The sequence below is a fragment of the Cupressus sempervirens genome, chromosome 9 (assembly GCF_028749045.1).
Source record: "Cupressus sempervirens isolate cs-2001-9-10 chromosome 9, ASM2874904v1, whole genome shotgun sequence".
NCBI lineage: Eukaryota > Viridiplantae > Streptophyta > Pinopsida > Cupressales > Cupressaceae > Cupressus > Cupressus sempervirens.
The window spans coordinates 353,638,779-353,652,637 of record NC_143126.1 but is presented as its reverse complement, the minus strand read 5'-3'; the positions used below and the strand labels follow the sequence as shown (position 1 = coordinate 353,652,637).

The 13,859-nt window shown below is 37.4% G+C and overlaps 1 protein-coding gene across 1 annotated transcript in view; it reads left to right on the top strand.

Moving 5' to 3' along the window:
• LOC149538761 (PITH domain protein (DUF1000)) overlaps window positions 1–13,859 on the top strand; it is a 79,124-nt gene that overhangs the window by 37,788 nt on the left and 27,477 nt on the right. Inside the window, exons 4-5 of the mRNA XM_089800084.1 lie at window positions 13,491–13,539; window positions 13,659–13,716. Of these exons, the coding sequence (XP_089656210.1) occupies window positions 13,491–13,539; window positions 13,659–13,716 (107 nt within the window). The remainder of the gene's footprint in view (window positions 1–13,490; window positions 13,540–13,658; window positions 13,717–13,859) is intronic.

Here is a 13,859-nt window from a genome sequence, read left to right as displayed (position 1 = left end):
TCTTTGGGCCAAAACTTGAGCCAAATATGACGATTTTTGAATATTTTTTCAAAAAATTGCCCTTGGAAGGAGTTGAAAATCACGTTTTTTAGGAAGAAAAATACATTTTTGTTTGAAATCCCATTGATAGGAAAAAAAAACCCTATTGGAGAAGATTTCATGAAAAACCATGAAGGAAATCAACCACAATCTTCAAAAACGGCTTCTTGAAGGCTCTTTGCATGTGTTTTCTCCAAATATGTGTTTTTCAAGAGCATGAACATGTGCTTTAGTGTAAAACACACCTTTTGGTGTCCAATGCATATTTTAAAATCTCTCCATAGGGCAAAACACACATTTTGGGGGGCATTGCATATTTTAAAACATGCTTTTAGCTTTGAAAATTTGGAGGTGAATGCATGTTTTAAGTGAAAACTCACATTTTGATGCAATAGCATATTTAAGTTATAAAACTCACCTTATTGATGACTTTTACATGCAAAGACATGAAAAAGGTCCACTTTTGATGGATTTATGCTTCAAGTTGAATTTTATATGCAATGACATGTAAAAGGTCCACTTTTGATGGATTTTACATGTAATGACATATAAAAAGTCCACTTTTGATGACTTTAAGTGATTTAATAAGCACATGTCAATTTAAATTCACTAAAATATTACTTAAGTGGGACATAAATTATATTTACATATCATATTAATAATATAACATTTATAAAGTGATAGTTACTAGAGCATTTGATTTAAATGCTAAAAATTAAATTGAACTGTATAGTTAATATAGTCATTTAAGTGAAAAATCAAAAAGTAAACTCGACTTAAAAATATAACATAAAGTGCACTATAATTATTTTAAGTGAAAATTTAAATGATAAAGTAACTTAAAAACATAACATAAAGTGAATTTAAGTTATATTTTTCAAAAAGTCAATGTCAAATTAAAAATATAATATGATATTTTTAATTTGTGCTGTTGCATCAAAAAGGTCCACTTTTTGGGCACTAAAACGACCATATCTCTTGATTGACAACTCCTATTATGCTCTAGGTTAGATCAAATGGAAGGGAAAATCAGAAGCCATGACTTGAGCAAGACCAAAGGACTAAAAACCAACAAATGCACCCTCAAAAGCAAAGAAAAGGACGACGAAGGCCTAAAAAATGAAGCATAGGCTCGACAGAAAGAAAAGCGAAAAGGACTTGACAAAAGCCTTTAGTATAAGAATTTGATATACGAATTGGAGTTGATTGATCGATCAACATTAAGCAATTGAATAACAATTTCAGCTTAGAGAGATGTGAAACTAGTTTGAAAAAGTTTCGTACTATTACTTGCATTTTGTGGTGACAAAATATAGGACAACAATAATGATTAACCATCTTATCATTTCACATGATCATAACTAATTCTACCTGTCAACTGACTTCACATGAAAACTCAATGGCTATATAAGCAATTTTAATTAGGAAAAATTTGGGATGTAACATGGAACAACTACTATGTCCTCTTTGGAGTACTTGAAAAAAGTTGGTCGAGAAGGGGACCCATAGTCTAGGGGTTCTCCTGTGAGTTGGGCAGGGATGTAGGGGTCTCGCATGATGCTAGTGGTGAGATTGGCGAAAGAAGTCAAGGGTTTGTTGGTGGCATCACAGGTAGTTTGTAGGTTCCTGAAGGAGGTAAAGCTGCTATATCCTCCTTTGTGTCCCGCAAAACACCATTGCAAATGGGGACGCACGGTATGGTGGTTTTCCCACTAAGTCAAATGTGGTTATCGGGGCTCTACATGATGAGGGAATTGCATTCAATACCAAGGACTGCGTTGAGACTTCAAAGTGTTGGTCATCTTTATTTGGGAGGGAACCTAGTGGTAAATCCTTGTTTCTCCCTGTTGCTAATTGGACTGACAGATTGGTAAATTACTGATTTTTGTCGTTGATTCTCTTATAGATCGTTTTGTTTCCTCTATGGGGTTCTCTTTGGTTGGGAATTTTTGGGCATAAGGGCCAAATATTGAAGTGGTGAGAGCATGGTGAAAAGGAAATGGAAGCTCAAGGGACAAGTGATCTGACGACCCTTCCCAAGGGGTTTTTATCTTTTGTTTTTACTAATAAGGTGGATTTGGAATTTGTCCTTTGATGTGGACCTTGGATGCATGGGAAACAAGCGTTAGCTCTGAAGAAGTGGGAAGTGAATATGGACTTTACTGATTCCTTCCTCCTTACGGCTCCTCTCTGAGTTTGGTTCCCTGGTCTTTCTTTGGAGTTTTGGAATGAAGATGTCTTGAAAGCTTTTTGCTACAACCTTTGGAGAACTTCTCTCTATTGATTGCATGAATGCTTCTGAGTCTAGATTAGTTTATGCGCGGGTTTGCATTAATGTGCACCAGTTGAATGATTTGCCTCAAAAGATTGATATTGTTTCCAAACTTGGCACATAGAATCAAGAGGTAGAATTTGAGGACCTACCCTTGTTTTTATTGCAAGAAAATTGGTCACTGGGCATTGCCCTAAGAAGCCGAAAAAGGATGAGAAAAGCAATGCTTTTGAGCCCAAGCAAGGGGAGGTCAAGAAGTAATGGAAACCAAAAGACCCCAAGGAATGAGAATTCAAGTGGACAAAACCAGCAAGGGGAATCTAAGGTCTTCCAAGGATTTGATAAGCATTAAAATAAAGATGAAAGGATGGTGGGAGATGGAAGAGAGCAAAATCAACCCATCAATTGAGGGGAAAAAAGCTCAAGAGGTTGATCCCATCCAAGAGGGAGGTCCATAACTAAAGGAACATGAACTAATATTGGAAGATAAGCTGCTGATCCAAAACTTAGAGGTCAATGAGATGCTGGAAGAGGTAGAGATCGATGTCCAGGAATAGAAAAGTGTACCTATTAGAATTGAAGAGCCCCAAGAAAAGGGAGAGAAATGCTTAAGGGAACATGAAAATAATATTGGCCAGTCTAGTGGAACGAAATCCTCGATTCCTTCCCAGATTGAAGATTCCTTTGATGATGGCAAAATGCTAGGAGGCCTCTTTGAGGATGCTCAACAATGTATTATTCTTGGAGGGGCATCACTTACCTCTTTCTCTGATTTTGGGGAGATAGATATTGTCAAATCTTCTATATTGAATGATGATACACCTACTAATCAACATAAAGGACACAAGGAAAATAGACACTTGGTAGAGTTAGAAGGGTCATCTCAGAAGAAAGGGAATAGAAAGAAGGAAAAGGAGAACTCTTCAACATCTTTGATTCAAGGGGGGGTCGCAACCAGTGGGCGATCCAGAGCTGACGTTGGCTCACCAAAACAAGTGGGTAGAAGATCGACAAGGCAAACAAGGGAGATGTAAAGCTTGTAGGATATTGCGGATGGTAGACAATCTACTATTCAGGACTACAACCCTAAGAAATAAAGATATTATCTTGGGACATTAGGGGTTGAATAGCCCTTATTAACAGGGCATACTTAGGAATGTTGCTAGAGATCTTAAGCCAGATGTTATTCTTATTTAAAAATCTTGACGGAGAAGGAAAATGTGGAAAAGTTAAAACATTTAAAAAATTATATTGTTGTTGGTAGTAGCTTTGAAGGGGCTTTGTGTGGGATTGTAATGTTTTGGAATCAGAATTATATAAAAGGGCAGGTTGTAGGTGCTGAAGGAAATTTGTGGCGGTTGAGCTTCATCATATTAGAGATAATTTCACTGGATCATGTCAAATGTCTATGCTTCTACTAATAAAACGGCTAGAAAGAGACTTTGGGATACTATTGCTCGATGCAAACCTTCCTTTGCTGATCTTAGTTGGCTGCTTATGGGAATTTTGAACACTCTAAGGGATTGCAAGAAGATGGGGGGAGTCTATAATTTGCAACATGGAAGATAGGACCTAATGGATTTCATTAACCATCAAGCTCTTATGTATATGGATTTACAAGGAATCAACTTTACTTGGACTAATAAAAGACCTGATGAGAATCTAATTCAAGTTAGGCTGGATTGGGCTTTGATTGCTCATGATTGGAAGCAACGGTACTCCTGTTCTATTTCCTCTTTTCGTAATGTTGGATCAGATCATTTTCTGCTGGTTTTCGTGGCCAAGGCATTCTCTGGTAAAAGAAACTTCCCTTTTAAGTTTGGAAAGATATGGATTCTTGACCCACAGTTTGAAGATCTGTTTCTTCTTGGCAGAAAATCAAGATAGATGACACCGCTATGTTTAAGGTTGTGAAGAAACTAGGGAATGTTAAAGATCATGCTAGAAGATGGAATAAGCTCTCCTCTAGGGACATCTTTGATGCTAAGTTCGATATCCAGCAAAATCTTAAGGACGCTCAGGACTCTATCCAACATGAAGGTTATTTTCCTAAGCTTTGGAGTAGGAAAATGGTCTTATGGTCAAGTATCATGATAGGATTGCTAAAGAGGAGTTTTTTTGGTGTATGAGAGATCCAACGCTATTTGGCTCAAGGAAGAAGACAAGAATTCCAATTTTTTTTTCTCATGACCACCCTTAAGCATAGAGCTACCAATAGGATTTCCGCTTTAATTATTGATCCTGCTAACCTCTGAAAAGATGAAGATTTTGCTCTTGAAATGAAGAGTTTCTTCTCTTGCCTCTACTGGTCCATCTGTCTCAAGAGAACCAAGATGAACCCCTTTCCTTTATCCTAATTGTTGTTAACGAGGAGCAAAATAGATCTCTAGAGGCAATACCCTTAGTGGGTGGAATTAGAAAGGTTTTCTCTTTTGAGGGGGAAAAGGCTTCTGGTCTTGATGGCTTTCCAATATTTGTTACTTAAAATTTTTGGGGTATTGTGGGAAAGGATGTTTTTGATGCAGTCAAGAAATTTTTTGGTGCTCACAAAATCTTGAAGGAGATTAATTCTGCTTTTCTTTCTCTCATACCTAAGAAGGTTGGAGTGGAACTATGGATGCTTTTAGGCCAATTAGATTGTTGTAATTCCTTATAAGATTATCTAGAAGGTTCTTACGTCGAGGCTCTTAAGGTTGTTCTTGAGTTTGATTTCCCTCCAATTAAATGGTTTCGTTTGTGGAAGACAGTTCCTTGATTCAATTAGTGCGGTGCATGAAATCTCCACTCACTTTCCTCATCTTCCAAGCAAGGCTGTCTCATGAAGGTGGATCTTTCCAAAGCCTATGATAGGGTGGATTGGAACTTCCTTCTCAAGGTGCTCTATGCTTTTGGTCTTGGTGTTAGGATGGTCCAACTCATTCACCAACTGGTTTCTACCCCATCAATCGCTTTTCTGGTTAATGGAGCCTCTTCTAATTTTTTCAAACCATCTAGGGGTCTCAGGTAGGGAGATCCTATTTCCCTTGTTCTTTTTGCTATCATGGCGGAATGTCTTGGGGAGACACCTCTCTTCTCTCAATTGCCAAGGTATTATTCAAGGCTTGAGCTCTCATCCTCAATCTTGCTTGCATGAGCAATTTGTGGATGATACCATTTTTATGGGTAGGCTTCATTTAAGGAGACTAGAAACTTTAAAGCTACTCTTAATCTATTTTCTAATGCTTCTAGCCAACTGATCATCTGGGAAAAATACACTATCTTCTTTATCAATACTCTAGAGCATAGGCAATAAAGAATTGCAAAAATCTTGGGTTACTCCATCTCTATCCTTCCTGGTCTTGGGCTTCCTCTGGGTCTCAAATCATCGGATTCCTTATGGTCTTCCTTGATAGATAAGTTTAATGCTAAGTTGGCTGAATGGGAGGGGAACTTGTTAAGCTAGGTTGGTAACATTTTGTTGCTTAAATGCTGCCTCCAAAATCTCTGAACTTATACTTTTTAATACTCTTCAAAATTCATGTCGTATTTGTTGAAGTCATGGAGAGAATTCATAAAAGATTCTTGTTGGCCGACGCGAAGGACAAGAAAAGATTTGCTCTGGTTGCTTGGAACTAGGTTTTTAAGCCTAAATCCAAAGGGTTTTCGCAATAAGACCCATAAGGAAGCTCAAGAAGGCCCTCCTTGCTAAGCAAGTCTGTAGAATGATGGGGAAGAAAAAAATGGAAGCTTATTTGGAAAAGGAAGTACCTTTTCAATTCTCATCTTGATGTCTTCTTCAATTCACAACCTATCATGAATGGCTCATTCATTTGGAACTTTGTGCAAGAAGCTAAAGATCTAGCTGGTAAAGGCAAAAGATGGATGGTCGGTGATGGTAGGAAGGTTCACTTCGGGGAAGGTCGATGGTTGCTGGAAGTGGCGTTGGTGGATGTTTTCCCCAATCAGTAGTTAATTACCACTTGAATTTCTATGGGATCATCGTTGCTGATTATTGGAGGCAAGGCTCCTGGGTCAATATGTGCTCCCTTGACCTCAACCTCTATGATATTCATATCTCTATAAACTCTATTCTTTTAAGACATAATATGTAGGATCATTTGATATGAGCTTATCATCGTAGTGGAAGGATTTTTGTTTCTTCTTCTTTCTCCTCATTTTAGATCGATATCCCCTTCTAGTCCTCATGTTGGACGAAAGGTCTTATTCCTAAAATTGACATTTTGTTTTGGATTATGTTACAAAACAAAATACTCAAAGATAATCTTTATAAAAGAGGATCCCACTTCACTAAGTGGTGTTTTCTTTGCAAGAATGACCGGGAATCTGTCGTTCATTTGTTCCTTCCCCTCGGAAGTGTGGGGTCACATCCTAAGTATTTGGAATCTCAAATGTGTTTTTCCATTGAATATCGAAGATTTTTTAGCTCAATAGAAGTGCCCAACATCTAATCCGGTGGCAAAAAGAGTATGGTCTCTTGCTGCTCCCCATATCTACTAGAATGTGTGGAAGGAGTGTCCAAAAAGAAGGAATCTCCTGCCTGGGTGGTTGCAAGGAAGACAATTAGAGCTATTAAGGAAAATTATTTATCAATCATGAAGAAAGGAATATTTGAGGTTGATGGATATGATCTTAATTCTCCTCTCCTTTGCAACATTAACGTTAAAGGAAGAATGAAGAAGGATAGGGTTGGGAAGGTGTGGACCACTCCTAAGGGATGGGTAAAGGCAAATTTCGACGATGTTGCAAAAGGAAATCTTGGTTAGGCTACATGTGGTGGAATTATTAGGGACATATATGGGAACTGTTTGGGTGTTGTTTTCGTGCCTTTGAGAAAGGAGACTAGCCACGTGGTGCAGACAACTGGGGCTCTTCAAGAGTTAAAGTTAGCCAATCATGTGAACTGCAAAAAATTATGGCTCGAGGGAGATTCTATGAACATTATTAATTATCTTCAAGGTAGGAGTAATGCCTCATGGACCATAGATCATCTTATCAACGAGGCGAGAATAATTTTGAATTCCTTTGAGGTCCATTAATTTCATCTATCATCCTGGCGATCACAAGTGAGGAGACTATTATATGGCATAGTGGCGCCAACCTTGACAAATCATTAAAGGATATTATTAAGGCCGAATTGACAAGTAGCTACGTGGGCAAGATTATAAAAGATTATGAAAATGATAGATAAGTACCTCAATTTTTATAAAAGGTGCATCATTTATTGTAGTGCATTTCGAAGTACCGATGACACATCATAGCTATATGTGTGATAGGTGTTTTTATCAATTGAGATTGTCGCTCTTTCAAAGCTTGTCCTTGAAGCCATTTTTGATAATTTGCAGACTGATTAATTTACCGATACCATGGGAGGTGAACCCAAGCATCGAGAGCCTATGTCTTGTGATGAGTGAAAGAAAAATGGGGAGGGAGATTATGTTACTTTGTATGGGGTTAGGGTAGATTTGAATGTGGAGTTTATTTTGAGATTTTTGGTTTGTCGAATACTGGGACGCCGTTTTCCAATACTAAGGAGGAGGATATGCGTGCCAAGGTGGATGACTGCTATAATGTTGAGTAGTTTAAATCCATTCGGAGGAAAGTTCTTCTGTGTTATGGCTTGCCTTGACAAGAGATACTCCAGGCTACACAATTACCATTTTGCCCTTCTCAATCAATTTTGTTACAAAAAGGGTGTACTTCCTTATTTTCTAGTAAGGCCTCTCAAGAATAGTTTGCTTGAGCATTGGAAAAAATCTAAGAAGCCAGTGCTTCACGAAGGTCTCATTCTCTTGATTTCGGAGTATTGCAAATCAAGGACTCCTATGTCTGCACTGGAAGACCCTAAAAGAAAGAGAGCTTTGGAGAGGGAGGGGCTTGATAAGAATAGTTTGTTAATGCAGAAGTACGAGAAGAAGCAAGATGACATTACCCAAGAGAAGGGTCATAATGGGAAGGAGGGGCAACAACCCCCTTAGATCATTGTTCTAGTTCAACCAAGGGGCTCTCAGGCCCTACCAACACTATCATCCCAAATACTGAAGTTCAAAATGTTGTTGGGGGAACTAATGGTGGGAAGGAGACCTCTATTTATTCTAGCCATGGTGCTCCTAGTGGGAAGGTGGACTCTACTCTTGAGTTTTTAGACAAGGCAAAGTTAAAGTTAGATAACTCTTCAGCGATGGACAATTGGATATACAATGAAATTCATAGTCTTAAGGCTAAGGTTGGTTAGTTGCATACCTAGTTGGACGGTGAAGTCCAAGGTAGAATGGAGCTGGAAAAGAAAATTTGGTAGGTTCCTGAGAAGCTGAAGATGCACAAGGAGAACATAAAGAACATCCTGAGAGGCAATGAAGAGAAGATGAAGATGATCACTCAACTACTTGTGGACATTTCTTCTTGTATGGATAATACAAATGGTTCTGGTTATGTGGATCTGGATCAAGATAAGTGCGGGTCCTAGCAAGCGTAGTAGGGTGAGTATGAGGAAAAAACTCAGCGTGCTGTTGCTCAGGGTACCCTGGAAACTATTGGTGATGTCTCCATTGCGGAGAAGCAAGTGGCTCATGTCCTTAGAGGGCTTGCCTAGCTTCCTCTCCGCCCTCCTGTTTCTCTGTCTGTTGTCTGTTTTATCTTCTATGTCTGCTAGTTCAGTTGTTTGTTGCTGGACTTGGTTTGGTCTGCTGGTTTTTATTTCTCCAGCAGTTTTCTCTTCTATTTTTTTTGGCTTTGGTGGGCTCTATTGAATATCTGATGTAATTTTGTTGTGGTTTCGAGGTCCCCTCAAAACCTGTTTTTACCTTAATCCAAAAACACTAAATGTCTCCATTTGATTGTGTGACCAAACATTAAATTTCTTATAAATAATCTGACCTATATTGTAATATAATAAATTAGTTAATGTTCAAATTAATTTATTAAACTAATTAATTTGGTCAATTTAATTAATGCGCTTAGTAAGTAAAATTGAAAGTAGAGTAGAACCCATCAAAACTAGATGATGTTTCCAAATTAAAATATACTTGTAATTAATTAAATATCATATGTAATTAATTTAACTTTGTTAGTTATAAGTTGTACACAATTTATTAATAATTATTGTTATAATTACGGGGTTGTTACATAATCAATTAGAATCATTCAAGATGATAAGGTATAAAATGGAGGGGCTTTATACCAATGGGGCAACCTACACAATTTGTACACTGAGATAGATAAGATAAATTATTAATGTTCAACAAGTGATCACAAAATGGGTCAAAGGAAAAACAAGAAAGAAGCCCAACAACAAGAGCACCAAATGGTGACTAGAAACAACAAGAAAAGAGAGAAGGAAAGAACAAGCAAAGACCCTGTCAAGCCAGGTGGGGGGGGGGGGGGGGGGGGTGTTGTGGAAGTGGCAAGAAGGCAACCCTAACACGCCAAACAAGGCTACAGAGTAGAAGAGATAGAGAAAAATCCCCAAATTTAGGGATATTCTGTAGAAGTGGCAATGGTAGTGATAATGGAGCAATGCTGATGATGCGATGATGTTGCTACCTTTGTCTCTGGAGGTGTCGCCTACCTGTAGGGGTGGGAAAACTGGGATTTTATCTCTATAAATAAGATCTCCTTGGCCTCGCATATCTAGATTGGGAAGGCAGATCCAAGTGCTTTTTGATGCCATGAACCTTCCCTGAAAAGAAAGAGGTAATGAGCTAATTCAATAAGGATGTTGTGGGTGCTGAAAGGTATGGTCTCGCAAGCGGGTAGCCTCTTGGAGACAAAGGGACATACATTACTGATTTGTGTACTTGAAGAAGGACGAGATGGAGCAAGATTCTCCAAAGAGACAATAGAACCTGTTTCTAATTGCATAATATATAAGACAATGAAAGATAAAGTGCTTAGGGACTCCACCTCATAGAGAGTGCATAATTGACAAATCTATCACCTTTATCCAATAAGTAGTCAGTCTCAACACAAAGATGATGGGAACCAACTTTGAAAGATCCAAGAGGGATCCTGAGGGAGTGTTGTCAGTGTTGAGAGGTGTAAGAAGAATGAACAATGATGCCATCCCAAATCTCTAAGAAGTGCTCAACATGGAGTGCCATCTTCAGTCGAAGCCCCTTGTGGGGGTTGACCCAAGTAGTGTGAATGTACTGTTTGTAAATATCATCTTTGATGCATATGTTTGATTCCTTCCTTGGGGGAAGAAGATGGGGAGGGGCACCTAAAGAGTATTGAAATGGAGGGAGATGGTCAGTCATGATCACGATAGTACTCAGAAGGGAGGTAGGCCCAACAAACGAACCACAAGACCGACTAGAGTGGACAATAGCAAGTCACTTCGACGGATGGTAAGCGAGGTAGGAATATCTCCGACGACCCTCCTCAGAATCTGCAAAGCCATGAAGATGATGGATGTGTTTTCCAATAATGTGACACTTCTATAAACCATTACACTTGAGAGAACCCATGAAGAGAGTCTCAAGAGGTGGCTTATAGCTTCTTGTCTATGATGTGCAATAATCTAAAAGAGTATGAATGGTGGCTCTCAAATGAACCTCAAAAGGAGACCCTTGCAGTCTGCACCATAGAATGAAAAATTCAAAGATAAAAGCAAGAGTCCTAGTATCCAAGAACTTCAAATGATATGCAATGCAAGCTAGAACAAGAGTGCAAATCTAAGCTAAAATGCAAAGCAAGGAAAGTAAAGCTAATCTAACAAGATCAAGATTACAATACCTCCTAGTTAAGCTATGTCATCTAAGCTGCTAATTGCAATAAAGGAAAAGATAATCCAAGATGCAAAGCAAAGTACACTAGTATGCAAGTAAACGAAGTGCAAGTGAGTGCTCGAGTGCTCAAGAGTGCAAGTAATCAAAATGGTAGCATAACGATAGCATGAACATAAGATTATGAGAGAGTGAAGAGAGAGACTCCTTTTAAAGGGCAATGGATGGTTAGAGATTAAGAGACAAAATCTATGGTGGAGAATAATTCTCATTTTAACTTTGTGCACAAGATTCTTAAGAAGCAAAATCAATGGCTGTGTTTAAGAGGCAAACGATGCGTGGATGGAATGAAGAGGTTAAAGAGATTCCACTCACCTTCAAAAGCATACATTCAATGTGTAGACAAAAAGTCTTTTTCTTTTATCTTTAAATTAGGAAATTCCATTTTTACGTGCACACAAGATAAAGGGGCTTTTTGTAATTAAAGGGAGCATGTTCTTCTAATTAAATAAAGACTTAGGATAAGGTGGTCAAACTATAGGATAGAATCATTAAAAATCTTGAGAAGGGGGCTTATAGTTTACTAGACCATTTTTGGGTGATTGAAGAGGAACCAAACAAGGTGAAGGATGGCCTCACGAATAAAGGGGCGTGCCTCAAACTCAGCTAGAACAATACTGTGAGGAGTGGATCCAATAAGCTTAAGGTGTAACAGGTTGCAATCCGCTGAATATATTATTGCAGCATTGCAACTGTCTCCTGCAATACAGGAATTAGTGATTTACTGATTTCAACATGTGGATTGGCCAAGGCAATTTTTGCTCATAAAGCTATTGTTTTATTTAACATCATTGAGGACCTCACTTCTTAAGTGATAACAACATTACCGGCTTCCATCCCGTATTGCTGAGGAGAAATTCTAGTTGGAGTGCCAAAATTTTGGGATTAATTATAGAATTGTATAACAAAGGGATACAGATATAAACCAATCTTGAGTTTTTTATAATGATTCTTTTAGTATTATAGTGGGATAGAGGGTGAATTACTTTTCTCTTGTACTTGTGATTCTTCTACTGTTGGTAGAACATACTTGTCAAAATAATTACACCCTGCTTGAATTAAAACTCACCTGAAAGCTATCTGGCTTGAATGAACTTCATGCTTTTGAGAATTGCATATAAATCTTCAAAATTTATGGGTTAAATCTGGTTCCACCTTTACAAGTCTTTGCTAATTTCATTTGTGAATAAACTTGAAAACTTTTTTACTTTATAATTATTCTTCTTTGTCCAGAATTCTAGAAATTGTTAAAACTTAAATATTAGATTTTCCTGTTAATTCATTTGTTCACTGATTTATGAAGTGTATTTTTTTCTTCCTTCTTTGTCCAAATTAGGGAACATTGTTGTTTGTCATAGAATGGTCAAGTCTACATGTCTGGAATGTAATTTTTAATACAAGAGATGTCTGATATCTTATGGCAATGAATTAGATAAATTTCAATTGAACTAAACCTTTGAAAGTAAGTAGTATGTAGGTGAATGTTCTTACTTCAGATGTTTACTGAACAGTATTGATATTGGATACTCAGTGATTAGTGATCTGCAACAATGAGAAACATTATTACTTGTGTTGCAATATTCACTTCGAATTTGTGTTGAAAGCTCAGTGTCGTTATGTGATGTCACTGACATTTTAACAATTCAACTCATACCACAGAACGACTACATCTTTAAATTTATGCACTTGCTGGATGTATAGGTTAATTATGAGTATTGGACTTCGTTGGTCCATTTGAGTTGTTTTAACAACAGATCTTGGGTAGGATCATTAGTAAATGACAATAAACATTCTATTATAGAAGATTCATCAAATGTGATTATTGAGCTGGGTGGATGTATATGTCTATACTAAGTATTGTTTCATTTGGGACATTTAAACAGTAGAGCTTGGGGGATCTGCAGTAAATGGTAATAAGTGTTTTATCAGGGAAGACTCAGTAAAGGTAATTATTGAGTTTGTGGAAAGGGAAAATTGAACGCCATTTAGTAAGGTACTGTTGCAATGTCATTTTTTAAGTTGCACTGACTTTTTAAACTTCAAAGTTATTTGGTTGAATTTAATACTTTACCTCTTTGGTGTAGTATGTGAGAGTTCGTTTTTGCTTTAGACTCACTCTGTCAGTTGCAGTAACTATAAGAAATGTATACATTTATTTTATGCTTGATTTTCTAATCAGGGATTATTAATCATAATGATTATAGTGAAAAGGTTTTTTCTATAGGTAATTATTGCAGGACCTCTTGCATAAATTGTACTCGTGATAGTCAAATAAATTGCTTGCTGTTAGTTGTGTCTTTAGAATCCATTTTGAATGTGATTTTTTTAAAGTTTTGGAGTTTGTTTCAAGAGGTCCTGTTTAATTAACTGCTAAACCTTTATATATTTATGTTTTACAGGCCCCAAGACAGTGAAACTCTTTGCAAACAAGGAACATATGGGTTTTAGGTGTGTTCTTATTTCATAAAAGTGTGGAAAATCTTGATATCTTTTGTGGGATTCCTAATTAGATATTTATGTTGGAATGGTTAAGTAAATTGTGTTCATTATGAAATGATATTTTGCAGCAATGTGAACGATTTTCCTGCAAGTGATACTGTAGTTTTGTCACCAGATAATCTAGAGGTAATCCTGTCTCTTGCTTGGGCGTGATGAAATAAAAAATCCATGTTCTCCTTTACACATCATAATCTTCACAAGATGGTGTTTTGTGAGCCTTCTCTTTGTAAGGGAACTTTGATATGGTTATTTGTTTCATCTTCTCAGGC